The 26,903-nt window shown below is 48.6% G+C and overlaps 1 protein-coding gene across 1 annotated transcript in view; it reads left to right on the top strand.

The window, feature by feature from the left end:
* APC2 (APC regulator of Wnt signaling pathway 2) overlaps positions 1-26,903 on the top strand; it is a 185,614-nt gene that overhangs the window by 130,949 nt on the left and 27,762 nt on the right. Inside the window, exons 12-15 of the mRNA XM_085639194.1 lie at positions 6,251-6,390; positions 6,974-7,051; positions 10,001-10,117; positions 13,406-13,620. Coding sequence (XP_085495320.1) covers positions 6,251-6,390; positions 6,974-7,051; positions 10,001-10,117; positions 13,406-13,620 — 550 coding nt within the window. The remainder of the gene's footprint in view (positions 1-6,250; positions 6,391-6,973; positions 7,052-10,000; positions 10,118-13,405; positions 13,621-26,903) is intronic.

The following is a 26,903-nucleotide window of genomic DNA, read 5'->3' as shown; positions in this document are numbered from 1 at the left end:
CGCCACCGACACCTTTCCCGAGGATGAGGTCTCAGAGAGGCACAGAGGTTATTAGAAGAGGAAGAATACCAGGAAGAGCATGAAGAGGCTGAGGAAGGGGAGACTGTGGATCCTGGTCTGGATTTTGAAGGTTTGCAGGAGGCTAGTGGCCTGGATACCTCTCTTGAATGGGAGCTCTCATCTCTAAAAGGTCTCCCAACGCAGGGGGTGACATCTTATCAGGCCGTGATCCGGAAGGCAGTGGATCTGCTGGAATTGCCTTTTCCAACAGCAGAATTGGTTCTCACTTTCTTGATGGGTTCACCCTTTGAACAATTACATAGTTGTCCCTTAAGGTTCCCAGCGTTTAAAACAATATTTTTGGTTGCAATCACTTCCGCTAGGAGGGTGAGTGAGTTGCAGGCGCTTATCGCCAAGCCTCCATTTACATCATTCCATGCGGATAAGATGGTTCTTAGGACCAGAGCTGCTTCCCTGCCTCAGGTGGTCACTCCTTTCCACCTAGGGCAATCCATCACCTTACCCACTTTTTACCCTACCCTTCACCCTTCTAAGGAGGAGGAGAGACTTTATCTCCCGGACCCCAAGAGGGTGTCAGCTTCTACCTGGACAGAACCAAGGATTTCAGGTTGGACGACCAGCTCTTCAATAGTTACCTGGGAAAAATGATGGGCAAGGTAGTCCACAAGAGAACGCTGTCCAGGTGGATCCTCCTCTGTATCAAGATCTGCTATGCCTTGTCCAAGAAGGAGCCTCCTGAAGGTATTCGAGCTCATTCCACCAGAGCTAAGTATTCTTCTTCGGGTAGAGGTGTCCCTGTTGTAGACATGTGCAAGGTGGCAACTTGGGCCTCATGCCACACTTTTGCAAAGCACTATTGCTTAGATTCAGAGTTGAGGAGGGATGGCCATTTTGCACGTTCTGTGCTGCAGGATTTTGTGGTATAGGCAGGCAGGCACCCTCTGTTGTAAGCAGGACTACTTAGGGGTTCAATTCAAAAGGTGGGGAATCCACAGGCAGACGTATCCGTCAGAAAAAAAATTACTTACCTTTGGTAACGCTTTTTCTGGTGGATACAGTATCGGCCTATGAATTCCTCACTGACCCACCAGCCTCACCGTTGCCTGCCTGCTTATACCGAAAAATAATCAATGTATATCTTACGTGATTTATTGTTAAAATCATGTGATGCTTGGCACTAGGAAATTTCTTTGATGAAGAATTTCCAGTTTTGGCTGTGTTTGTATACTGTGTATGTGAGAAGTTGACCTCGTATATGCTGTCCACTAGTTATAGTGGGCACCTTGCACCAGTCCAAACAACCCCTTTTTTTTTTTTTAAACTTATTTTTATTGCCTTTTTCATATTTCATACATTGTACATCATTCATATTCTTCTGGTGGTCGTATCCGATTATACATCCTGTAACGGTACTTAACAACTGTACTGATTGATGATTCGTAACCAGGAAGCATAAACCATGTGCACAGATATCGTAATGTTTATATCCTGCTGTCTCGGGTTCCATATCAGTCCAAACAACCCCTTATTGATGATAGGTTAAAGACAACCTTTATTGAAAACTATCCTAGTGGTAGCTGTGGAGAGCAGCCTTCAGGCTAAGTCTTGAAGGAATGTAAAGCAGCTTGTTTTACCAGTCTATAATCTCTTGAATGACCAAATGAAAGGAGAACCACACAAGGTATATATATAAAATATATGTATTTATTACTAAACACACCCTACTAGTCTCTTTATGAGGCTAGAGGTCAAAACACATAAGTTACACTTCAAATATTACAGTAAAATAGCACAAATACACGGTAGGCCCTAGGGGGGAGCCAAACCATAAACTAAAATAGTGGTATAAGAACCACGACTTAACTAGACACAGGGACTAGAGTCTGTAGAATCACTGGGACCGCAAGGAACCACCCAAGGTAGTGACACAGGGGACCGACGGGGGCCGTGCAGTGTGAGAACACAGCCGCGAGCTCCCGTTAGCTTCTATGGGGAAAGTCGCGGTTAGATTTTGAAAGATAAGGGACACTTAGAGATGGACTAGGACCAAACCCTTTTGGACTTAGACAGTTCTAGGGTCAACACCCACAGGAGCACCGGAGTTCTCGAGTTACCTCCCCCAGGGAAGCCGGGTGCATAGGTATCAAATGGTGTCTGGTTGCGTCGCGTCATCGTTTTCAATGGAAGCTGGCGAATAAGTGCTGCTGCCGGGAAGATACAAGGTGTCCGAAGAGATCCAAGTCTGGATCAAATATGTGAAGACTCTGAAAGCAGAGGGGACAGAGTCTGGGTCCCTTGCCAGTGACCAGGGGCACAATAGACGAATGCCCACCGATGTCGGGTGTTTCAGGTGACGAAGGTGAAGCTTGACTCTTTAGCCACGAGGACCAGGAGGCGGCGAGAATGACCAGGAGCTGGATTCGAACTGTCCCACGAAGGATGTCGAGTGCTGCAGCGTTGGTGCCCGGATTGGACACTACAAGCCTTGGCAACAGCAACCCACGCAGAAAGAAGAAAGATGCTTCGGTGCGGACCAGCAAGGTCCGAGGGACTCCCCCAGCGAGGAGGAGTGAGGGCACGTCTGGAGCAACCGGGGAAGCCTAAAGAAAGTAAGAGTTACCTTCACAGGGACCCACCAGTGGACGGACCAGGGATCGCGAAGGGACCTCGCGAGGAATCACAAAATGGCGGCCCACGGGTCACTCGGGGTGACTAGGCCAACAATCTTTGGTGGATTCTCTGCTCTGGGTCTGGGTCTGGGTCTGGGTTACAAGTAACCCAATGCACAGCCTCAGGAGACGTCGAGAAGCTGATGCACTTGCAAATGTGCACTGTGTCCAGGGATTCTGGTTCCACGGTACCCACAAGGGCTACGGGTCTCAGCTTTGCTGGGGACCTGGTTCGGCCTCTGGGAAGTCTGGAAATCCACCTCTGGTGTTGCAAAGTGTTCGGCGTCCGACGGGAGCTTCGGAAATGCTGACTGGACAGCTGCGTTTTTGGTGCCCACCAAGCAGGGGAGTAACTCCTTTACTCTAAGGGAGATTCTTAAGTCATCTGGCGTTGAACAGATCGTCGAAGTTCCAGGATTCAGTTTCAGAGTTTCGTCCAGGGATATCTAAAGTCCTGTTGCCAGGGGTTCCTACTTTATACCCAAGGAAGGGGTTGGACAAACACAGGGGACCCACCTATGGGAGGGTTTGGAAAGATGGGTGGCTACACCCTTTTCCTTTGTCCAGTTTCGTGCCAGAGCATGGGCTGGTAGCCCCTGAACTGGTTTGTGCAGGACTATGCACAGGGACACCAAATGTGCCCCCAGTGCAGGACTTCAAAGCACTCTGAGTGCACCCACCCAGCCCCAATACACTAAAGCCTGTCTGGGAGGTGGTGACACCTTGTTACACACAAATGGGGCCGCTCCTATTGGAATGACCTAAAAAGTGCTGAGTAGTGTTATGTGAATGTGAGTGTGGACATCTCACTAAAAGTTACGGACTGGCCTCACACACCACCTGGTGTCAAGCTTCATCATTGGCCAGTCCTCGCCCTCTAAAAACTCGGTTTGATAGAGGGCGGGCCTACACCTGACGGCAGGGATGCACTTCTCCCTAAGTGGGACCCAAAGTGAATAAGTGAAGTTAAAAGCCATTATAGTAACCTCATTTCCTTTTTTAATGATCCAGGAGACTATATGGTATATAAAAACAAGTGCACGGTGAAAGTGGGAAAGTTATTAGCCCCTCGCCGTATGAATTTTGGTCTGGAATTGGGTCGACATGTTTCTGCCTTCTGTCAACAGAGGTACTCGGCATTCATCAGGACCTTAGTAATTAAACAAATACAGGGCTCCACTCTTACCAACACTGTGGTTAGAGGAAATCAGCGGCGGAGTGACTTTAGTCGCTCTCTGCTGTTTATATGGGTCAAAAGTACCCTGTAAGAGAGAAAAATAAACAACACATACTCCGCAACAGATAGGTATGGGGGTCATTCATGAAAAAACAAACGGAAAGCACAACTCACAAAATTAAGTGCGCGTGGTGCAAGTGTATAACACGTGACTGACATACGTGAATACACAAGTGAGTAAAATCAAGGGGAAAATTACTTCCCACTTCTTACCTACAGCCTTAACCCTATGTACTCCATGGGAGGGGAAGTAAAAGAGAACCCCTGTAGTCAAACTCTGAAGAGGTAAGCATATAGAGAAAAGTTTAGGCAGCATTGTTGAGCCAAAAATAAAGTAAAAGAGAAGAAGAGGCATACTGGTGTGAACTGCATCCTACTATGCAGGCATCCAACATCCATACATTCATATCCCATCATCTTACTTCGTCAAGGTGCGTTCTCCGCAGGATCACCTAGCTGTGTACTCTGCTCCTCCCCGGTGATAAGTGAGCATGAGTGGGGACCGTTGTTAAATAGCGCCCTTAATTGGTAAAGTGCCGGGAGGGGCCTGCTTACAACGTTGACACGGAACCTCTATGTGGGACCCGGTGTCCGAACTGCGCCCAGCACTCGTGTTGCCTGACTTGACCTGACTTCCAGGTGGTGCGTCAATCGGGTTCCATGGGAACCAGTGTTCCATGGCAACCTGGTAACAATACCAAATTATAGATACCGTACACCTAGTTTGTGCGTTACTCCTAAAAGGGCGGGTCTGTTGTGTCTGATTTGCGTGCAAGCTGGAGCCGCGTCTAGAGAGAGGGCGGCACCGGCGCTCTCTACGCGGTGGAGACACCTCCCTGTGACAGGAAACCTATTGTCCAGGCCTCCCATGTCGGAGTTTCGGTCAGCAGCAGGAGGCCAGACTCGTGTCTGTGGCTGCAGCATCCATTTTGTGATGCCAGGGCTCTTTTAAGTTGGTACCGGGTATACCAGTGTTGTCATGTCTCCCCCTCTAGAAGGGTGGGATCATACTCCCACACCAGTTACTGGTGTGGGGGTATGATTCCAAGGTGTTTAACACCAAACACAATATGTTTCCGTGCAGCCAGTCCAAAGTTAGCATTTACCATTGGGTTATAATGCACTTAAGAGTATATGGTCAGGCTGCATCACAGACAACCCGGAGAAGAGATTCCGAAGGCTGCAGAAGGGTTCTGCTCATGCATGGGCACCCTCTCACACAAAACCAAGCACCCTGCCTTCAGGATTGATAAGGCCTGCCATAGGGGTGACTGATAGGTTTCTATGTGCAGTGATAGGTGAGATATAGTGAACCTATATCTCTGTAAGGGGTGCATGCACCACCTCACCCAGGCTGCAGTAGCAGACCTGTGGTGTCATTTTGTAGGGCTTCCCAGGGGTGGCATAATACATGCTTCAGCCCCGGGTAGGCCTCTGGGGTACCTATGCCCTGGGTACATAGTATACCATATACTAGGGACTTATAAGGGCACCCAAGAATCCAATCTGTGGTGTACCTAAAGTACATGGAATCAATTTAGAGAGGAAGCAGCTAGGCTGGGGTCCTGAATAGCAGGGCCCCAGCCAGACTAAAGTCGAAAAACAGTGTTACAGCAGCAAAAGGTGGGGTACCCATAAGAATTGGATCCTACTCTCCTACAGTGTATACTTGTGAGAATGTTGTCAAATCACCCGTTCGCCTGGAAGGCACGGAAAAAATGGGTGGAACTGACGTCAGTATGCCAAGGAAGTCTTCTCATGACTCCAATGACGTCATGTGGAGTCGCGTTCCATTGTGACGTCCTCTTTGACGTAGGAGAGCTGTGGAGAAACGTTTCCATGGAACACTGCGCATACACCGTGATGCGAGCACCAGTGGCCTGTTGTGCACGAGCAGCGCGTGACGCGAGCACCAAAGGCCGTGTCGCTTGTTTAGAGAGAGAGGCGAGCTCCACAGGCCTGTCCTGGGTAAGCAATGAATGAAATGAGTAACCAGACCCTTTTTGAGCAGTGCTTAATGTGACTACTCCAGACCTCTAAAGAGTGAGGTGAGTACCACATACCTGTGAAGTGAGTCTTGCAGGGCAATAGTGAGTGAACAGTGAGCCCTCCAGGCCACTCCTTAGTGAGCATTGAGTCAGATATCTACTACAGGCTGGTACTGTGGGAGGCATGAATGAGGTGTGGTGGGGCGTGAGGTGAGTAAGGTGATGAGATGACAGCACGGCTGGCCTCAGATGCAACACTGCTACTGTGTGAGCTAACATTAGGGGTGCCACAGTGCTTATATTCCCAACCAACTCTCCCCCTTCCCTCTTCACAGGTGGTCTGCAGGCTGTTGCTGAGCTCCTCCAAGTGGACTATGAAATGCACAAGATGAGCAATGATCCACTCAACCTGGCCTTGAGGCGCTACGCAGGAATGGCCCTCACCAACCTGACCTTCGGCGACGTAGTGAACAAGGTGAGGGCAGAGATGCCAACTCCCATCCGGCTAGTGAGACAGAGAGAGGCATATCACAATGCTCCACCATTTACACACTGCGCAATAAGTTATACTCTGAAACGAGTCACTCTCGGAGTGCGCCATGCATGTGTAGACTGGCTCAGAGGCGTAACAGAGGTGACTGGCTCAGAGAAGTAACAGGGGTGACTGTCTCAGGAGTAACAGGGGTGACTGTCTCAGAGGAGTAAGAGAGCAGCACAGAGGAGTAACAGAGGCTTCCTCAAAGGAGTAACTGAGATACTGGCTCAGAAGAATGACTGAGACCGGCTCCGAGTGAGTAAGGGTTGAGGAAAAATGCAACCTAGGTTCAAACACAGAGGTCCTGCTAGGTCTTCTTTTTTTGGGTGAGACAAATGCTTTTAGAGCATACCAATATTTTTTTAATTTGATGTATATTGGTTGCACTTGTAATCCCCACAGACTTCGAGAAGGCAATGTGTAATGCCCTGTTAGGATTCTCATTACTCGCTCGAGTCACTTCTCCCTTTGTAGGTGGCCCCTGCATAAGATCCTGAACTCATAGTTTCCTTTTCTTCAACAGGCGACGCTGTCTTCTAGGAGAGGTTCTATGCAGGCTATTGTGGCACACCTGGCCTCTGAGAGTGAGGAGCTACACCAGGTGAGTTTTCATTGGTGCAGGGAGCTAAACCTGGTGAGTTATGTAGGATGTAGTGAATTGCACCAGGTGAGTGATGTAGTACACAAAGGTCTGCACCACGTGAGTGAAGGAGAATATGGAGAATCGCACCAAGTGATTGAGACAGGGTGAAGGCAGACGTACCATGTGTGTGAAGAAGGGTGTGGGGTATTGCCCCAGGTAATGGAGAGCACACAGAGCTGTACAATGTGAAGGAAGCGCGGTGTGGGGAATTGCCCCAGGAGATGGTGAGCACACAGAGATGTACCAGGTGAGTGATTCAGGATGGACCAAGCTGACCCAGTGAGCATAGCACGGTTCGAGCAGCTGCACCAGGTGATTTAAGTTGCTCAGATTTACACCAGGTGATTGAGGAAGGGTGCAGCACCAAATGCTTCTCCTTGACTCCAAAGCTTTGTAACACAATGCAGGTCATTCATCTGGGTTAAAGGGCTGTGCTTCACAGGACCTTCATCAGAGATCAAAGCTGTGCAGGTCCTTTCCTTGGACTCTAGAGCTGTGCCGTGCAGGTTCTTTCCTTGGACACTAGGTCGGTGCCATGCAGGTCCTTTCCTTGGACTCTGGCGCTGTGCTGTGCAGGTCCTTTCCTTGGACTCTAGAGCTGTGCTGTGCAGGTCTTTTCCTTGGACTCTAGGGTTTGTGCCGTGCAGGTCCTTTCCTTGGACTCTGGGGTTGTGCCGTGCAGGACCTTTCCTTGGACTCTAGGGCTGTGCTGTGCAGAACCATGATCACAGCTATAGACTGTGCCGTGTAGGTCCTTTCCTTGGACTCTAGGGCTGCGCAGGTCCTTTCCTTGGACTCTAGGGCTACGCCGCGCAGGTCCTTTCCTTGGACTCTACAGCTGTGCCGTGCAGGTCCTTTCCTTGGACTCTAGGGCTGTGCCGTGCAGGTCCTTTCCTTGGACTCTAGGGCTGTGCCGTGCAGGTCCTTTCCCTGGACTCTAGGGCTGTGCTGTTCAGGTCCTTTCCTTGGACTCTAGGGCTGTGCCGTGCAGGTCTTTTCCTTGGTTTCTAGGGCTGTGCCGTGCAGGTCATTTCCCTGGACTCTAGGGCCGTGCCGTGCAGGTCCTTTCCTTGGACTCCAGGGCTGTGCCGTGTAGGTCTTTTCCTTGGACTCTAGGGCTGTGCCATGCAGGTCCTTTCCTTAGACTCTAGGGCTGTGCCGTGCAGGTAATTTCCCTGGACTCTAGGGCTGTGCCGTGAAGGTCATTTCCCTGGTCTTTAGGGCTGTGCCGTGCAGGTCTTTTCCTTGGACTCTAGGGCTGTGCCGTGCAGGAAATTTCCCTGGACTCTTGGGCTGTGCCGTGCAGGTCATTTCCCTGGACTCTAGGGCTGTGCTGTGCAGGTCCTTTCCTTGGACTCTAGGGCTGTGCCGTGCAGGTCCATTCCTTGGTCTCTAGAGCTGTGCGGTGCAGGTCCTTTCCTTGGACCCTAGGGCTGGGCTGTGCAGGTCTTTTCCCTGGACTCTAGGGCTGTGCCGTGCAGGTCTTTTCCTTGGACACTAGAGCTGTGCCGTGCAGGTCTTTTCCTTGGACTCTAGAGCTGTGCCGTGCAGGTTCTTTCCTTGGACTCTAGGTCTGTGCCGTGCAGGTCCTTTCCTTGGTCTCTAGAGCTGTGCCATGCAGGTCCTTTCCTTGGACTCTAGGGCTGTGCCGTGCAGGTCCTTTCCCTGGACTCTAGGGCTGTGCTGTGCAGGTCCTTTCCTTGGACTCTAGGGCTGTGCCGTGTAGGTCCTTTCCTTGGACTTCACGGCTGTGCTGCACATGTGCTTTTCCTAGGCTCCATGGCTGTACAGTGGAGGACCTTCATCCTGCTCAAGGCTGTGCAGCTCCTTCTCATGGTCTCCAGGGCTGTGCCGCACAGGACCTTCCTCAAGGCTGTGCTGTGTGCCATGCATGTCCTTCCTGTGGGTTCCTTGCTGTACCGTGCATGATCTTTTAAATGAAATAGAGTATTTGGTATAGTGCGCAGCTACTCAGGCTAGAGTGTCCTGGTGTGTGACAGTGGTAGGAAGGCGTGCATAAAAAAGACCCATTCGTTATTGGGTCTTGGGTCTGGACTCCTAGGCTGTATTGAATAAGGCTTTCCAAAAAGCAGTGCGCCAGGTTTGCCCAGACGTGGGTCCTGGGCTCACTGTGCCACTGGAATCAAGCTATCCTTGCTGAAAAGGGGTGAAACCCCGAAACCGGTCCTAGGATGCTTGTTTCCGGTCCAGGGAGAATCTGGCTTGGCAGTTCGGGCTGGACTGTTCCTATGAGGCACAGGGTCAAGACTGATTTGCATATGGCCAGGTCTAAACTGGGGTGGCATGGTGAGCAAAAGAATGATGGATTTAACCCAGATCTCTTGACTGGGGGTGAATGTTTTGATTTATTCTACATTCCGTCCATCAATTGTGTGTCTTTTGCTTTCTCGCCCTAAGTGCGCCACGTATGCCCAGACGTGAGTCATGGGCTCACTGTGCCACTGGAATCAAGCTATCCTGGCTGAAGAGGGGTGAAACCCCGAAACCGGTCCTAGGATGCTTGTTTCCGATCCAGGGAGGACCTGGCTTGGCAGTTCGGGCTGGTCTGTTCCCATAAGGCACAGGGTCAAGACTCATTGCATATGGCCAGGTCTAAACTGGGGTGGCATGGTGAGCAAAAGAATGATGGATTTAACCCAGATCTCTTGTTATTGGGGGTGAATGTTTTGATTTGTTCTGCATTCCCTCCATCAATTGTGTGTCTTTTGCCAGAACAAAGCAGGTCAGGGTGTGCTTGTGAATTGCCCGGTTTATCCAAGTGCACCAGCTGTCTGGTTTTCACTGAAATCAGGATGTCTCTGTGACTAGTGAAGTTTTGGACTGTGAAGGTGAGACCACACTGTATATTTCTCCTAACATCTCTGTACTCTTGACTGTCCCCTATAGGTGGTTTCCAGTATCCTGCGGAACCTGTCGTGGAGGGCAGATATTAACAGTAAGAAGACTCTGCGTGAGGTGGGCAGTGTGACCGGACTGATGCAGTGTGCCCTGCGGGCCACCAAGGTAAGGTGTCAGAGATGGGGTGCAGTGCTGGAGTGTGAGGTCTAGTGCTGCGTGTGTGCTGTAGTGCTAGTGGTGAATGGTCTTGTTCTGGAGGTGTGATCTAGTGCTGGAGGTGTGGTCTAGTGCTGGAGGTGTGGTCTAGTGATGGGTGTGTGGTGTAGTGCTGGGTGTGTGGTGTAGTGGTAATGATGTATGGTCCAGTGTGTGAGGTGTAGTCTGGTGCTGGGTGTGTGGTATAGTGCTGGTGGTGTGGTCTAGTGCTGGGTGTGTGGTGTAGTGCTGGAGTTGTGGTATGGTGCTGGGTGTTTGGTGTAGTGCTAGTGCTGTATGGTGTAGCGCTGGGTCTGTGGTGTAGTGCTAGTGGTGTTGTCTGATATCAGATATGTGGTCTAGTGCTTGAGATATGGTCTTGTAGTGGAGGAGCGTTCATGTGGTTTAGGTTTACCCCTGTGGGTGAGGTGTGTTTGGTTTGACATTTGGTATTGTGGTTGAGGTGTGCTCCTGTGGCCAGGGTGTGGTCTTGTGTGATTGAAGTGTGGTTCGGTAGTTGAGGTGTAGTCTTGCAGATGAGGTTTGGGCCTGTGTTTGAGATGTGGTCCTGTGTGTGAGATGTGGCTGAGATGCGATCCTGTTGTTGAGATGTGGTCCTGTGTGTGGAGCTGTGGCTGAGATGCGATCCTGTTGTTGAGATGTTGTCCTGTGTGTGGAGCTGTGGCTGAGATGCGATCCTGTTGTTGAGATGTGGTCTTGTGTGTGGAGCTGTGGCTGAGATGCGATCCTGTTGTTGAGATGTTGTCCTGTGTGTGGAGCTGTGGCTGAGATGCGATCCTGTTGTTGAGATGTGGTCTTGTGTGTGGAGCTGTGGCTGAGATGCGATCCTGTTGTTGAGATGTGGTCCTGTGTGTGGAGCTGTGGCTGAGATGCGATTCTGTTGTTGAGATGTTGTCCTGTGTGTGGAGCTGTGGCTGAGATGCGATCCTGTTGTTGAGATGTTATCCTGTGCATGGAGCTGTGGCTGAGATGCGATCCTGTTGTTGAGATGTGGTCTTGTGTGTGGAGCTGTGGCTGAGATGCGATCCTGTTGTTGAGATGTGGTCCTGTGTGTGGAGCTGTGGCTGAGATGCGATTCTGTTGTTGAGATGTTGTCCTGTGTGTGGAGCTGTGGCTGAGATGCGATCCTGTTGTTGAGATGTTGTCCTGTGCATGGAGCTGTGGCTGAGATGCGATCCTGTTGTTGAGATGTGGTCTTGTGTGTGGAGCTGTGGCTGAGATGCGATCCTGTTGTTGAGATGTGGTCTTGTGTGTGGAGCTGTGGTTGAGATGCGATCCTGTTGTTGAGATGTGGTCCTGTGTGTGGAGCTGTGGCTGAGATGCGATCCTGTTGTTGAGATGTTGTCCTGTGCATGGAGCTGTGGCTGAGATGTGATCCTGTTGTTGAGATGTTGTCCTGTGTGTGGAGCTGTGGCTGAGATGCGATTCTGTTGTTGAGATGTTGTCCTGTGTGTGGAGCTGTGGCTGAGATGCGATCCTGTTGTTGAGATGTTATCCTGTGCATGGAGCTGTGGCTGAGATGCGATCCTGTTGTTGAGATGTGGTCTTGTGTGTGGAGCTGTGGCTGAGATGCGATCCTGTTGTTGAGATGTGGTCCTGTGTGTGGAGCTGTGGCTGAGATGCGATTCTGTTGTTGAGATGTGGTCCTGTGTGTGGAGCTGTGGCTGAGATGCGATCCTGTTGTTGAGATGTTGTCCTGTGCATGGAGCTGTGGCTGAGATGCGATCCTGTTGTTGAGATGTGGTCTTGTGTGTGGAGCTGTGGTTGAGATGCGATCCTGTTGTTGAGATGTTATCCTGTGCATGGAGCTGTGGCTGAGATGCGATCCTGTTGTTGAGATGTGGTCTTGTGTGTGGAGCTGTGGCTGAGATGCGATCCTGTTGTTGAGATGTGGTCCTGTGTGTGGAGCTGTGGCTGAGATGCGATCCTGTTGTTGAGATGTTGTCCTGTGCATGGAGCTGTGGCTGAGATGTGATCCTGTTGTTGAGATGTTGTCCTGTGTGTGGAGCTGTGGCTGAGATGCGATTCTGTTGTTGAGATGTTGTCCTGTGTGTGGAGCTGTGGCTGAGATGCGATCCTGTTGTTGAGATGTTATCCTGTGCATGGAGCTGTGGCTGAGATGCGATCCTGTTGTTGAGATGTGGTCTTGTGTGTGGAGCTGTGGCTGAGATGCGATCCTGTTGTTGAGATGTGGTCCTGTGTGTGGAGCTGTGGCTGAGATGCGATTCTGTTGTTGAGATGTGGTCCTGTGTGTGGAGCTGTGGCTGAGATGCGATCCTGTTGTTGAGATGTTGTCCTGTGCATGGAGCTGTGGCTGAGATGCGATCCTGTTGTTGAGATGTGGTCTTGTGTGTGGAGCTGTGGCTGAGATGCGATCCTGTTGTTGAGATGTGGTCTTGTGTGTGGAGCTGTGGTTGAGATGCGATCCTGTTGTTGAGATGTGGTCCTGTGTGTGGAGCTGTGGCTGAGATGCGATCCTGTTGTTGAGATGTTGTCCTGTGCATGGAGCTGTGGCTGAGATGTGATCCTGTTGTTGAGATGTTGTCCTGTGTGTGGAGCTGTGGCTGAGATGCGATCCTGTTGTTGAGATGTGGTCTTGTGTGTGGAGCTGTGACTGAGATGCGATCCTGTTGTTGAGATGTGGTCTTGTGTGTGGAGCTGTGGCTGGGATGCGATCCTGTTGTTGAGATGTGGTCTTGTGGTTGAGGAGTCACCTCAGTGATGGAAAGCTCCAGTGGTGGAGGTGTTATCCTCTGGCAGAGAGGGGGTCTACAGGCTGAGGTGTGGTTCTGTGGCAGAGATATTATTACCATTGCTGACTATGAAACCTGGATGCCTTAATAACATTTTCAACTTTACTGCCTCGGTCTCCCTTCTTTACTAATAAAAATAAGAAAAATGATAGTGATAATAGAAGCAGTAATAATAATGCTAATATAATTGTTATCCTCTCTGGAAGTCTTGTGCACAGATGTGTGTCCCTCACTCTTTCTTCTCTTTCACGGTTTAATGTGTGTGCACATTCCCAGCGTACAGATGTACGTGTCCCACACACCTCTCTCTGCTCTTGTACTCATGAGCTCTGGTGCTTATTTGTCCCTAAAGCGCCCTCTTTTCTACTTACAGCTCATTTAATACATGTATGTGCGTTTGTTACAGACCACATGTACAAAGATGTGCTGGTGTGCCACACCCAACCTTCTCCGCTACTAATGTCCTACCTCCATGTTGTCCCAGGAGTCCACCCTGAAAAGCGTCCTCAGTGCATTGTGGAATCTGTCGGCCCACAGCACGGAGAACAAGGCAGCAGTCTGTGCGGTCGAGGGTGCCTTGGGTTTTCTAGTGAGCACTCTGACCTACAAGTGCCAAAGCAACTCACTCGCCATCATCGAGAGCGGAGGAGGAATCCTGCGCAACGTGTCCAGTCTGGTGGCTACCAGGGATGACTACAGGTGAGTGTTTCTGTCTAGAGGAGATGTGGGGGGCAGGCGGGTGCCTCTCTCTACAGAAGGTGTGAGGGATGCACTCTCAGGCGAGTGCTGCTATCTACAGGAGGTTTGGGGGACGCGCTCTCAAGCGAGTGCTGCTGTCTACAGGAGGTGTGGGGGCCACACTCAGGCAAGTGCTGCTGTCTAAAGGAGGTGTGGGGGAGGTAAGTCCTGGAGGTCCACTGAAGGTGAGTGCTGCTGCGTATGAGGTGAGTGCTGGGTGTCCACTGAAGTTGAATGATGCTGTGTATAAGAGGTGAGTGCTGCGTATGAGAGGTGAGTGCTGGGGGCCACTGAAGGCGAGTGCTGCTGTGTATAAGAGGTGAGTGCTGGAGGTCCACTGAAGGTGAGTGCTGCTGTGTATAAGAGGTGAGTGCTGGGGGAAAAAAGGTGAGTGCTGCTGTGTATAAGAGGTGAGTGCTGGAGGTCCACTGAAGGTGAGTGCTGCTGTGTATAAGAGGTGAGTTCTGGGGGCCCACTGAAGGTGAGTGATGCTGTGTATGAGAGGTGAGTGCTGGTGTCCACTGAAGCTGAGTGATGCTGTGTGTAAGAGGTGAGTGCTGGGTGTCCAATGAAGGTGAGTGATGCTGCGTATGAGAGGTGAGTGCTGGGTGCCCACTGAAGGTGAGTGCTGCTGTGTATAAGAGGTGAGTGCTGGGGGTCCACTGAAGGTGAGTGCTGCTGTGTATAAGAGGTGAGTTCTGGGGGCCCACTGAAGGTGAGTGATGCTGTGTATGAGAGGTGAGTGCTGGGTGTCCACTGAAGCTGAGTGATGCTGTGTGTAAGAGGTGAGTGCTGGGTGTCCAATGAAGGTGAGTGATGCTGCGTATGAGAGGTGAGTGCTGGGTGCCCACTGAAGGTGAGTGATGCTGTGTATAAGAGGGGAGTGCTGGGGGTCCATTGAAGGTGAGTGATGCTGTGTGTAAGACGTGGGTGCTGGGTGTCCACTCAAGGTGAGTGATGCTGTGTATGAGAGGTGAGTGCTGGGTGTCCACTGAAGGTGAGTGATGCTGTGTGTAAGATGTGAGTGCTGGGTGTCCAATGAAGGTGAGTGATGCTGCGTATGAGAGGTGAGTGCTGGGTGCCCACTGAAGGTGAGTGATGCTGTGTATAAGAGGGGAGTGCTGGGGGTCCACTGAAGGTGAGTGATGCTGTGTGTAAGACGTGGGTGCTGGGTGTCCACTCAAGGTGAGTGATGCTGTGTATGAGAGGTGAGTGCTGGGTGTCCACTGAAGCTGAGTGATGCTGTGTGTAAGAGGTGAGTGCTGGGTGTCCAATGAAGGTGAGTGATGCTGCGTATGAGAGGTGAGTGCTGGGTGCCCACTGAAGGTGAGTGCTGCTGTGTATAAGAGGTGAGTGCTGGGGGTCCACTGAAGGTGAGTGCTGCTGTGTATAAGAGGTGAGTTCTGGGGGCCCACTGAAGGTGAGTGATGCTGTGTATGAGAGGTGAGTGCTGGGTGTCCACTGAAGCTGAGTGATGCTGTGTGTAAGAGGTGAGTGCTGGGTGTCCAATGAAGGTGAGTGATGCTGCGTATGAGAGGTGAGTGCTGGGTGCCCACTGAAGGTGAGTGCTGCTGCGTATGAGGTGAGTGCTGGGTGTCCACTGAAGTTGAATGATGCTGTGTATAAGAGGTGAGTGCTGCGTATGAGAGGTGAGTGCTGGGGGCCACTGAAGGCGAGTGCTGCTGTGTATAAGAGGTGAGTGCTGGAGGTCCACTGAAGGTGAGTGCTGCTGTGTATAAGAGGTGAGTGCTGGGGGAAAAAAGGTGAGTGCTGCTGTGTATAAGAGGTGAGTGCTGGAGGTCCACTGAAGGTGAGTGCTGCTGTGTATAAGAGGTGAGTTCTGGGGGCCCACTGAAGGTGAGTGATGCTGTGTATGAGAGGTGAGTGCTGGGTGTCCACTGAAGCTGAGTGATGCTGTGTGTAAGAGGTGAGTGCTGGGTGTCCAATGAAGGTGAGTGATGCTGCGTATGAGAGGTGAGTGCTGGGTGCCCACTGAAGGTGAGTGCTGCTGTGTATAAGAGGTGAGTGCTGGGGGTCCACTGAAGGTGAGTGCTGCTGTGTATAAGAGGTGAGTTCTGGGGGCCCACTGAAGGTGAGTGATGCTGTGTATGAGAGGTGAGTGCTGGGTGTCCACTGAAGCTGAGTGATGCTGTGTGTAAGAGGTGAGTGCTGGGTGTCCAATGAAGGTGAGTGATGCTGCGTATGAGAGGTGAGTGCTGGGTGCCCACTGAAGGTGAGTGATGCTGTGTATAAGAGGGGAGTGCTGGGGGTCCATTGAAGGTGAGTGATGCTGTGTGTAAGACGTGGGTGCTGGGTGTCCACTCAAGGTGAGTGATGCTGTGTATGAGAGGTGAGTGCTGGGTGTCCACTGAAGGTGAGTGATGCTGTGTGTAAGATGTGAGTGCTGGGTGTCCAATGAAGGTGAGTGATGCTGCGTATGAGAGGTGAGTGCTGGGTGCCCACTGAAGGTGAGTGATGCTGTGTATAAGAGGGGAGTGCTGGGGGTCCACTGAAGGTGAGTGATGCTGTGTGTAAGACGTGGGTGCTGGGTGTCCACTCAAGGTGAGTGATGCTGTGTATGAGAGGTGAGTGCTGGGTGTCCACTGAAGCTGAGTGATGCTGTGTGTAAGAGGTGAGTGCTGGGTGTCCAATGAAGGTGAGTGATGCTGCGTATGAGAGGTGAGTGCTGGGTGCCCACTGAAGGTGAGTGCTGCTGTGTATAAGAGGTGAGTGCTGGGGGTCCACTGAAGGTGAGTGCTGCTGTGTATAAGAGGTGAGTTCTGGGGGCCCACTGAAGGTGAGTGATGCTGTGTATGAGAGGTGAGTGCTGGGTGTCCACTGAAGCTGAGTGATGCTGTGTGTAAGAGGTGAGTGCTGGGTGTCCAATGAAGGTGAGTGATGCTGCGTATGAGAGGTGAGTGCTGGGTGCCCACTGAAGGTGAGTGATGCTGTGTATAAGAGGGGAGTGCTGGGGGTCCATTGAAGGTGAGTGATGCTGTGTGTAAGACGTGGGTGCTGGGTGTCCACTCAAGGTGAGTGATGCTGTGTATGAGAGGTGAGTGCTGGGTGTCCACTGAAGGTGAGTGATGCTGTGTGTAAGATGTGAGTGCTGGGTGTCCAATGAAGGTGAGTGAGGCTGCGTATGAGAGGTGAGTGCTGGGTGCCCACTGAAGGTGAGTGATGCTGTGTATAAGAGGGGAGTGCTGGGGGTCCACTGAAGGTGAGTGATGCTGTGTGTAAGACGTGGGTGCTGGGTGTCCACTGAAGGTGAGTGATGCTGTGTGTAAGATGTGAGTGCTGGGTGTCCAATGAAGGTGAGTGAGGCTGCGTATGAGAGGTGAGTGCTGGGTGCCCACTGAAGGTGAGTGATGCTGTGTATAAGAGGGGAGTGCTGGGGGTCCACTGAAGGTGAGTGATGCTGTGTGTAAGACGTGGGTGCTGGGTGTCCACTGAAGGTGAGTGCTGCTCTCTATAAGAGGTGAGTGCTGGGTGTCCACTGAAGGTGAGTGATGTTGTGTGTATAAGAGGTGAGTGCTGGGTGTCCATTGAAGTTGAATGATGCTGTGTATAAGAGGTGAGTGCTGGGGGTCCACAGAAGGTGAGTATCAGACCTGTACAAGTTTCCTTTGCCAAACAATGACACGGTGGAGGATGAAATGGAAGATATAGAGCGGTCTGAGCTACTGAACCTTAAGAGGTCAGTTCTGCAAAGACGTCTGCAAATGTATTTTCGAGGACTCTTCACTGTATTTACTGCCCCCCCTAAAAAAAAAAAAAAGATCTACTGCCCATTTTCACTTTAATGAAATTTCAAAAGCTCACACACATTGAGAAATTGTTAGTGTGAAAAATTATTGAAAATATTTCATAGAAAAGACCAAGGGTCGGGGACACTGAAGCTCTGAAGCGGTATTGCTGCATTAGGTTTTGAGCATCAAAAACAAGGGGATGGATGGAATGCTTGAATTAGTCTCAGCCACTGGCAGTCGCTCAACCATATACCACTCCACCATTTTTGCACCCAATGCCACCTCAGTTTACACCCAGCCATATGCTAATTCATCACCCTCATGCAGATTACTGCATGCACTCAATGTCAGAGACTTTGAACAATATTTCAAAGAAAAAAAACAATGCTGTCCAGAAGAATAAACAACTTTTCATTGCTTATGGTTAGCACAACAGGAGCAATGACATCACAGATATTGGTTGAGTCAGGTAGAGTTTATACTGCATATAAATGCGTTAAACATTAACCAATAGGATGTTCTCAGAGATGCACAAAGAACATTCAACAAGCAAAAAAGCAGGAACTTCTGAATTTACTAGCAAAATACAGCTACTTGACATTTAAAAGGCAGCAGAATGGAGCTGCAAACATTACTGGCTGAACTCTGTTGACATTTATGCATGCCAAGAAGCAGCAGTCCCAGAAAATATTAGGAAAATTGCATATTATCCAGTATTGGGAAATCTTTCATAGATTCACATGCTTGACTCATTCCCTGTCGTTGAAGTGAAAGTCTTACTGTATCACCACTCAAATTACTTTCATATTTCACTATACTAATTCACCACAAATCCTTTATGGGTTCCGGAGTAGTGCTCTACTTGCCGAAAAAGCACTTTGACGCCTCGTCAGGGGTAGTAAGTGCCATATAAATGCAATTACGATATAATACAATAGTAAGCAGTAAGAGAAGATACTTTAATAGCCTATCTAGGTCCTTTAAAAAAAAGAACCAAACGTGACATATAACCAATCAGGCGACAGCACCCTCTAAAACACATCAGACAGATGTTCTACCGCATGTCGTGTGAACGGAGTCTCCCTTAGCTCCTCTTCTGTGTTTGGTACATATATCTACCATGTCTGATTCTTCAAAAACAGTTCTCTTCAGATCCTGCTCATCCTGCGGGAAAAAGAGACTTCATGTGGATGGATGATCCACATAAAGACTGCCGGTACTGTCTCTACCCTCAACCTCAGGTCAAGGAATGGAGGATTTGCGGCACTTTCTCTACAAAGATTTTAAGAGATAGAGAAGGATGCCTTGTTATATGGTTGAAGAAGTCCAAAGCCAGACATGCAGCGCTTCTGGTGAAGATAGTGACTCTTCTCATGCCACCATGAAGAGGCCAAGATCCTCTGACCATGGGCTTGCAGAAGGTAGTTGGAAGGCCCTAAAGAAAGATCCCCTCAGAAAGGAGGAGTCATATCATGACTCCAAAGGGGCGACCTCTTTCCATCCCTCTACTTCTTCTGACAGGAAAAGGGAAAGACCAACGTTTTCTTCTTCAGAGCTGTGGACATTGAAACGGCAAAAATTGTCGATGACCCCTTCGATGCCGAACGCGTCAACTGCGAAGACAACGATGACAACAGGTCCATCTACATCATCATCAAAAGTGTCACTGGCTACAACTCCTGCTGTCACTCCAGTGATCAAAGCACCGTTAACTGAAGCTGCGTCCTCCAAGTCACCATCAACGAAAGCTGCATCAACAAAACTCCAGAAACCAACGCCTATGTCGTCAACGAAAGTACCATCATTGCCGACAGTTATGCCACCGACGAAGGTACCGTCGATGGAGACATCGGGACCTTTATCATCGGCGAAGGCCGCGTCAATGGATTTTCTTTCTGCGTCTTCACCGTCCACTGAGATACTGTCGGTGGAGGTACGATTGTCTATCTGACAGTCGACGGAGGAGATGAAGACGGCAGAGACAACAATTCAATCATCTACATCAATGCAAAAGCAAGGCCCACCATTGACGGTCCAGCTCTCGTCGTCAACCATACCGCCGACGAGAATCAAAATTAAAAAAACTATGGGGCATATTATCAAGAAACGGCGTTAAAATTATTGCCGCTTTAGCGGCATAAAACTACCGCTAAAGCAACGATAATGGGCTTGATAATATGCCCTTGAGAATTCCCATAGAAGCCCATGTTCAGGTGTCAACATGGGCTTCTATGGGAATTCTCTGCGGCATATTATCAAGCCCATTATCGCTGCTTTAGCGGCAGTTTTATGCCGCTAAAGCGACGATAATTTTAACGCAGTGGGTGATAATATGCCCCTATTATTTCCCCAAGAATAACATCTCCGAGCACAATATCTCCTCTTTTACCTAGCCATTTACTGGATATGCAAGACTCTGAAGAAGAGGGGTCTTATGGGGATGCGTACAGTCCTTCTCAACTCCATGCAAAGTGTCAGGAGGATGACTCTGATGACAATGATGACCCTTGCTCGTCATATTATGGTCCTCCTACGCATTATTGCCAACATTATGGGTATCAACAGCCCAGGAGAGTTGAGATTCTTATGACCACTTCTTTACTGAATGACGTACAGGCCATGTTACAGGACTATAAAAGGCGCTTTCCTGACAACCCTCAGGAGCCAACACCGGCACATCACCAGCCTGCAACGCCGGCCACACCAGCAGATCGGGCGCCTACAGTACCGGCAATGTCACCCACACCCAATGTGCCAACTCCAAGGCAGGACCATAGTTCCTCAGAGGATGAACGTGAGGAAGATGAAATCCAGGATCATCAACCACCACCTGATGAATGGGAAGATTATTTAATTCCTACACCATCTCCTCCCCCACCTCATCCGGCGGATTCTCCCCCTGAAGACATTGGGGGCTCTCATAATTTAATGGACAGAGCAGCTGCAAGATTCCATCTCCCCACCTCCATCAAGCAGTCTGATTGCTTCCTGCATGATTTTAAAGAGCAGCCCAGAAAGTCCCTGAGAGCAATCCCAATCATTGATCACATTTGGGAGGAAGGAATACAAATTATAGGGAATCCAGCACTGGTTGCTCCTGTACCATCTTGCCCTGATAAAAAATACAAGGCTACAGATGACTCACCAGCCTGCCTTGTTAGCCATTCCAAACCTGATTCTGTAATTTCACAGGCTGCGCAAAGGTGCTCTAAACATCCATCCACTCCTATTTTGATGCCCCCGGATGAGGAAGAAAGATGCCTCGCTAATACAGGGAAGAGGTTCTCCCTTATGTCTGCAATTACAGTCCGCACAGCAAATTCACTAGATATTTTAGTGTAATATGACTGACAGATGTGGTCAGATGTCAGTAGCTTACTTTACCTCATTCCGGAAGAAAAGAAAGCGTAGGCACAAAAGATCATACATGAGGGAGAGCGCAGGTCCTGCTGCACTAAGGCGTCTGGGCTGGCTCAAGGCCACATCCTGTAGACCAGAGGTACAAACAAAAATACTCGATATGGCCTACGATGGCGAGTCCCTTTTTGGGAAATATGTTGATGAAGCATTGCTGGCGATAAAAAAAGACATGAACACCACCAGACCCCTCAGCACCTTGCAATATCGCAAGTTTCCCTTTCGTGGTGCCAAAGGGAAAAGTTTCACTACCTACAGAGGTGGATACCAGCGGCAGCAGCAGTACCAGCCGCAGTTCCAGTATAGGGCTGGCTATCAACAACCTTACCGCCAGCCACTGTCTGGAGCATATAATAAGCAAACCACAAGGCGTAAACAAGCTCCACAGAGACGCGTACATCGGTCGCAAACAGTGGCCCCGTTCATACACCGGCTGCCGCACCGCCCAATCAGCTGGGTGAGAACATCTCCAACTCCCTCCCACAATGGCAGGAGATAACATCGGACAGATTGGTGTTGGATTTGATTTGGTAACAGATGGACACACACTGGAATTTGTGCAGAAACCTACAGACAAACAACCAAAAGGAGCACATTCACCTTGCCATCAATTATTATGGGTCTAGTGGCGCAGTGGACTAATGCATCCACTGCAGGGGCCTGTGTTTGACCTCATGGTCACAGGTTCTAATCCTGGTGGGTCCACTCAGCCTTTCATCCATCTGAGGTCGATAAAATGAGTACCATTGAGTTGGGTAACATTATACATCTGTTATTCAGCGCCTTGGGTGATACGTGCGCTTTACAAATACACATGTTATGTTCTGTTAAGTTCTGCTTATGTTAGCAAAAGGAGCAATAGAAGAACAAAGGTTTCTACTACCCTTTCTGCCTGACTCGAAAGAAGTCAGGGGAGTGGAGCCATCTTGGACCACAGAGCTTTAAACAAGTTCCTGCGCAAACAGTATTTCTGTGTGATTTTCCTTTCCGACATTCTCAATCTCTTGAATAGCGGAGATTTGATGACTTCGGACTCAAATCCGCTCGAGGGAAGATCATCAGGCATTTCCCTCCTCGACGACTGGCTGCTGAAAGCTTCCATACAAAAACAAGCCTTTAAGACTACAGAGGCATGCCTGGCGTTATTTCAAAGGTTGGGTCTCACTGTCAGGTATCAAACGTCCTTCCTCGTCCCAAGCCAAGAAATACTTTTCTTAGGAGCCAATCTCAATACCGTAAAAAAACAAGGCACATCTGTCACAGGACAGACCCTAGCGGTTGTCAAACTTGACATTATCAATTTAGCAAAAAAGGTCCGTGTCTGTTCGGATGTTCAAATCAATCCTAGGCATGATGTCCTCTGCCATAAACCTAGTCCCACTGGCCCGACCAAAGATGAGACCTCTGCAAGAGGAACTTCAGTTACAATGGGCCCAGTTGACGGCTCATTGGACGACTTCATTTATGTCACCTCTGGAATGCAAGAAACATTAATCTGGTGTCCCCAAATACCTCATTTAGAGGTATGGTGCAGCGGCCAGGGCAGCTGACTTCGGAGCACAGGGCTTACGGTTTGATTCCCGGCTGTGGCGACATCTCAGTTCAGCACAATGTGACTCTGGGCAATGGCTCACCTAATTTCCACAACGGCCCCCAGTGCCTTGAGACCCATAAGGATGAGTAGTTCGTGCTTTACAAATAGGGATTTATTTATTTATTTATTATTTATCAAAAAGGCCTCACATTTCTGACTACAACACCAGATTACGTCATCCCCACGGACGCCTCTTTAGAGGGCTGAGGTGGCCATCTGCAGGACCTCAGGATCCAAGGGAAGTGGTCAAAATCCCAGAAATTACTCCACATCAACCTCTTGGAGTTAAAAGTGATTTTTCTCACTCTCCAAGCATTCCTACCCCGAATTGCAGGAACTTCCGTGCTGGTTTGGACAAACAACATGACCACCATGTTTTATATAAAAAATCAAGGAGGCACGAGATTGCTCCTTCTTTCACAGGAACCTCAAGCTCTCTGGAGATGGTTACAACAAATCGCCGTGAAAGCACTACATGTTCCGGGGATCAACAACGCCATAGTGGACATGCTCAGCAGAACCACAGACAGTTGCCACGAGTGAGAACTAGTTCAACAGGCGCTAGAGGAGATCTTTGCATGCTGGGGCACTCCAGAGCTCGATCTTTTTGCAACCGACAAGAACACAAAATGCCAACTTTATGCCAGTTGATTCCCACTCCCTAGGTCATGCAGAAATGCCCTTTCAATGAGATGGTCAGGAATTTAAGCCTACGGTTTTCCACCCTTCCCCCTCATTCCGAAGATTTTCACCAAATTGAAGATAGAAGAATGTCGCCTCATCCTCATAGCTCCCCGGTGGCCGAGGCAACATCGGTTCACAGAGCTTCTCCTACTCTCCAAAGCACAACCCATCCGGCTTCCATCAAAACACAACCTTCTCACGAAAAACAAAGGTCAAATTCTCCATCTTCAAGTACATGCACGGCTCCTGAATACCATGAATTCTGCGATCTAGATATTTCTCAGGACTTTAGAGATATTTTGGCCAAAGCCAGAGGTGACTCCACGAACAAGACATACAAGCTAAAGTGGAAGAGGTTCTCCTTGTGGTGTGAATCTTTCAATGTTCTCCCTTTGAGATCATCACCAGAACAGGTTCTTCCCTATTTGCTATCTCCAGCCCGTTCAGGCTTGGTGCATTCTTCGATTAAAGTACATTTCGCAGCAATATAGATAGACTTTCATCTAACTCAATTTCACTTTGTTCATCCAGAATAAACAAACAATTCATGAAAGGTTTATTTAGAACCTTTCCGCCTGTCAAAGCTCCTCCGCCCAGCATGGCACCTCAATGCGGTTCTCTCTCAACTGTTGAAATCGCCATTTGAGCCGATCCGCAGAGCGGATCTCAAGTTTTTGACTTGGAAAGTTGCGATTCTACTGGAATTGATGTCAACCAGACAAGTTAGCATACTACCCAAGAGCCTTTCCTCCGATTTACTGATGAGTATGTTATGTTACGTACAAACCCTAAATTTATACCCAAGGTGCCATCTCACTTTCACCTAAATGAACCTATCATTTTACGTACGTTCTTTCCACATCTGACGTCACCAGCTGAACAAGTGCTTAACACCTAAGATGTCAAGAGGTGTCTTAAATTCTATTTATAAAGAACTATGCCGTTCAAAAAGTACGATCAACTTTTCGCCTCTTATGGTCTCCATAACAAAGGATCAGCTGTTACTAAAGCTACCATTGCCAGATTCTATTCTGTCATTCTATAGCGGGTAAATCCCTGGCAGCCAAACCAAGAGCCCTCTCTACAAGGGCTGTGTCGGCTTCTGCAGCACTATTTGGCGGCATTCCACTGGATAGAATTTGCAGATCGGCAACATGGGAGAACGCTCATACATTACCTCAGCAGCACCACTGCTTGGAATCCACCCACAAATAGGATGCTGCTGTGGGACAAGAAGTTTCACGACGTTTATTCCTCTGAGGTGAGCCTTTGAAACTGTAAGTGTTTTGACTCTATTTAAAATGTCTAATAATTTACATTACTGTATTCATATGTCATAAATATATGAATACCATGTTACATTGATACCCACTATCTGCAAGGGTACCTTTGTGTGATGATGATGTACACCTATACAGTTGTGGACTGCTTAATACTCTGATTCACGCATGTGAATCTATGAAAGATACCTCAATATTGGATAAGAAAATAAGGGGCATATCAACAACGAGGCAATAGAAAATTATCGCCGGTTTCGGCTGAAAGGTGTCGATAATTTTATCGCCTAATTAGCAAGGTCACGCTAACGCGGGAAACCTTGCTTTAGCGTACGAAATCTTAACGCCCAGCTTTGCATCTCTAATGAGATGTGAAGTAGGCGTTCCTGACCTAACATGACAGGAGAAATGTCGCTAAGCGACATTTCTCCTATCATCAAGCCCCACGCTATGAAGCATAGTGGCAAGAAAAGTAGCGATAACCCCTGTTATCGCTACTTTCCTTACGCCTGCTTCAGGACTGACTTAGCCATGATATCCTATGGAACGTGGATATCATGGCTAAGTTTGTGAGTCCCTATCATCAAGCTAACGCCACATTGCGTGAGATTATCGCTGGGTTTCCAGCGATAATCTCACGTTTGGCAGTTAGCGCTAGGATTTTTATCGCTTTTGAGATAAGCGTTGCTGATAGCACGCTATCTCAGCGATAAAAATCCACGCTAGCCGGCGATAATTATCCTAGCGCTAAGTGTGCTTAGCGATAATTATCGCCGGTTGTTGTTGATATGCCCCAAAGTTACTTACCTGTAACTACAGTTATCCAGTTTTGGTATCTTTCATAGATTCACATGCGACCCTCCCGCCTCCCCAGAGACTCTCCCCTCACAGTTTGAGATGTTTATTCCCACTTGTGCTTGAAAATTTGAGGGACTCAGCCTCTGCCTGGAGTGTTCTAGAGGGTGCTGTCGCCTGATTGGCTATATGTCAAATGTAGTTATTTTTTTAAAAGGACCTGCATAAGCTACGGAAGCGTCTTCTGTTGCCATTATGGCCTGTGGTAGGAGTCTTACTGCTTACTATGACACCGTGGGACTCCCACTTCGACGACGGGGAATGATTCAAGCATGTGAATCCATAAAAGATTATAATACTGGAGAACTGTAGTTACAGGTGAGTAAAATATTGTTTCCCCCTTGCTTGCTACACTTTACACATGCCTTCACTGTAGGGTATGAATTATGATATTTATCGAAGGAGAACCTGTGACAGGGACCAATGATCTGCTAATCAGCCTTTGTTCTGCTCCATCAGGAACAGTCCAGCTTGAAATGCTCGACCGCCTTCCCTCTGAAGAGGTGCACAAGCAACCCTGAAACTAAAGTGTGGCTGTGGCCACATTCACAGGAGGCCCCGCCAAGAAGAATGGGCTAGACGGCCCTATTTATTTAAGATTCACAAAATAATAAGGGGAAAAGTTTATCCTTGAGTGAAGAGCGCGAGAGCCAGAGAGGAGGTTTTGCATAAAAGGAACCTCATCGAATAAAGGCTTCACCTTTGGAGAGACACATCCTGAAACTCCAATGGCTTCACGCCTATTCTCCACTAATCTTGAGGAACGAAAAGATTATTCGCGTAAAAGGCATACATATTGTACGCAAAACTGTCTATATTGAAGATTGTGAATAGGTTTTCAACTAATGCCATAAACACACCCTGAAGAAGGCAAAACATATTTAGGGGCAGAAACCTTGCGATCTAAGTCTACGGCCAATACCACAAAATTGGCAGCTGTTTTGGAGACACAAATTAATATGCCTATAAATCGTTCAAAGCTGAAAATAATACAAAAAGATGCTTATTGTGTTCAACAAGGGATATACCTTTAGTGTGTGAATGAATGGATTCCCTGTTTATATTATGACAGACGCTTATTTAAATGTACTAAGCTATGTCAACAGATGTAAAATAATGGTGTGCAATTTGAAAATATTATTTTTAAATATTTGACTTTTTCATTTGGATGAAAACTTAAAATATAATATACATTTTTGAAAAAAATGTAAGGCTAATAATTGATGACCTTTGTTCTACGGTATAATAACTGTACACAACATAACACATATCCCCCAAAAATAACTGCAGGAATGGTAGCACCATTAAGTAGAACGTCTTAGAAATGTCTAGAAGCGCTTCTTTGTAAAGGCAACCCGAGAGTAGATAACGTGTAAATGTAGAGATCAGTTTCTTCACCTAGACTAATGGGATCCTGGACTGTGATAGTTAATATTACCACAGGTAAGTTGCAAATGGAGAGTCCAAATGCCGAGTAGCTCCCTTATTTTTAATGCACAAAACAGATAGAGTTTGCTACAGCAATCCAAGAAACGTCCCTCCTTTGCCACTCAGTGTTTAGTTGTGCACAGAGACGTCTACTGTGGTGAAAAATAGATTAACACTCACGTGCAAACATCCTCCTGCAACCTATCTTACAGTGAAATATAACAAACAATGTCTCATGTT

Source organism: Triturus cristatus, chromosome 12 (assembly GCF_964204655.1).
Source record: "Triturus cristatus chromosome 12, aTriCri1.1, whole genome shotgun sequence".
NCBI lineage: Eukaryota > Metazoa > Chordata > Amphibia > Caudata > Salamandridae > Triturus > Triturus cristatus.
Note: the sequence above shows the minus strand (reverse complement) of the source record. Positions and strands in the feature narration are given on the sequence as shown.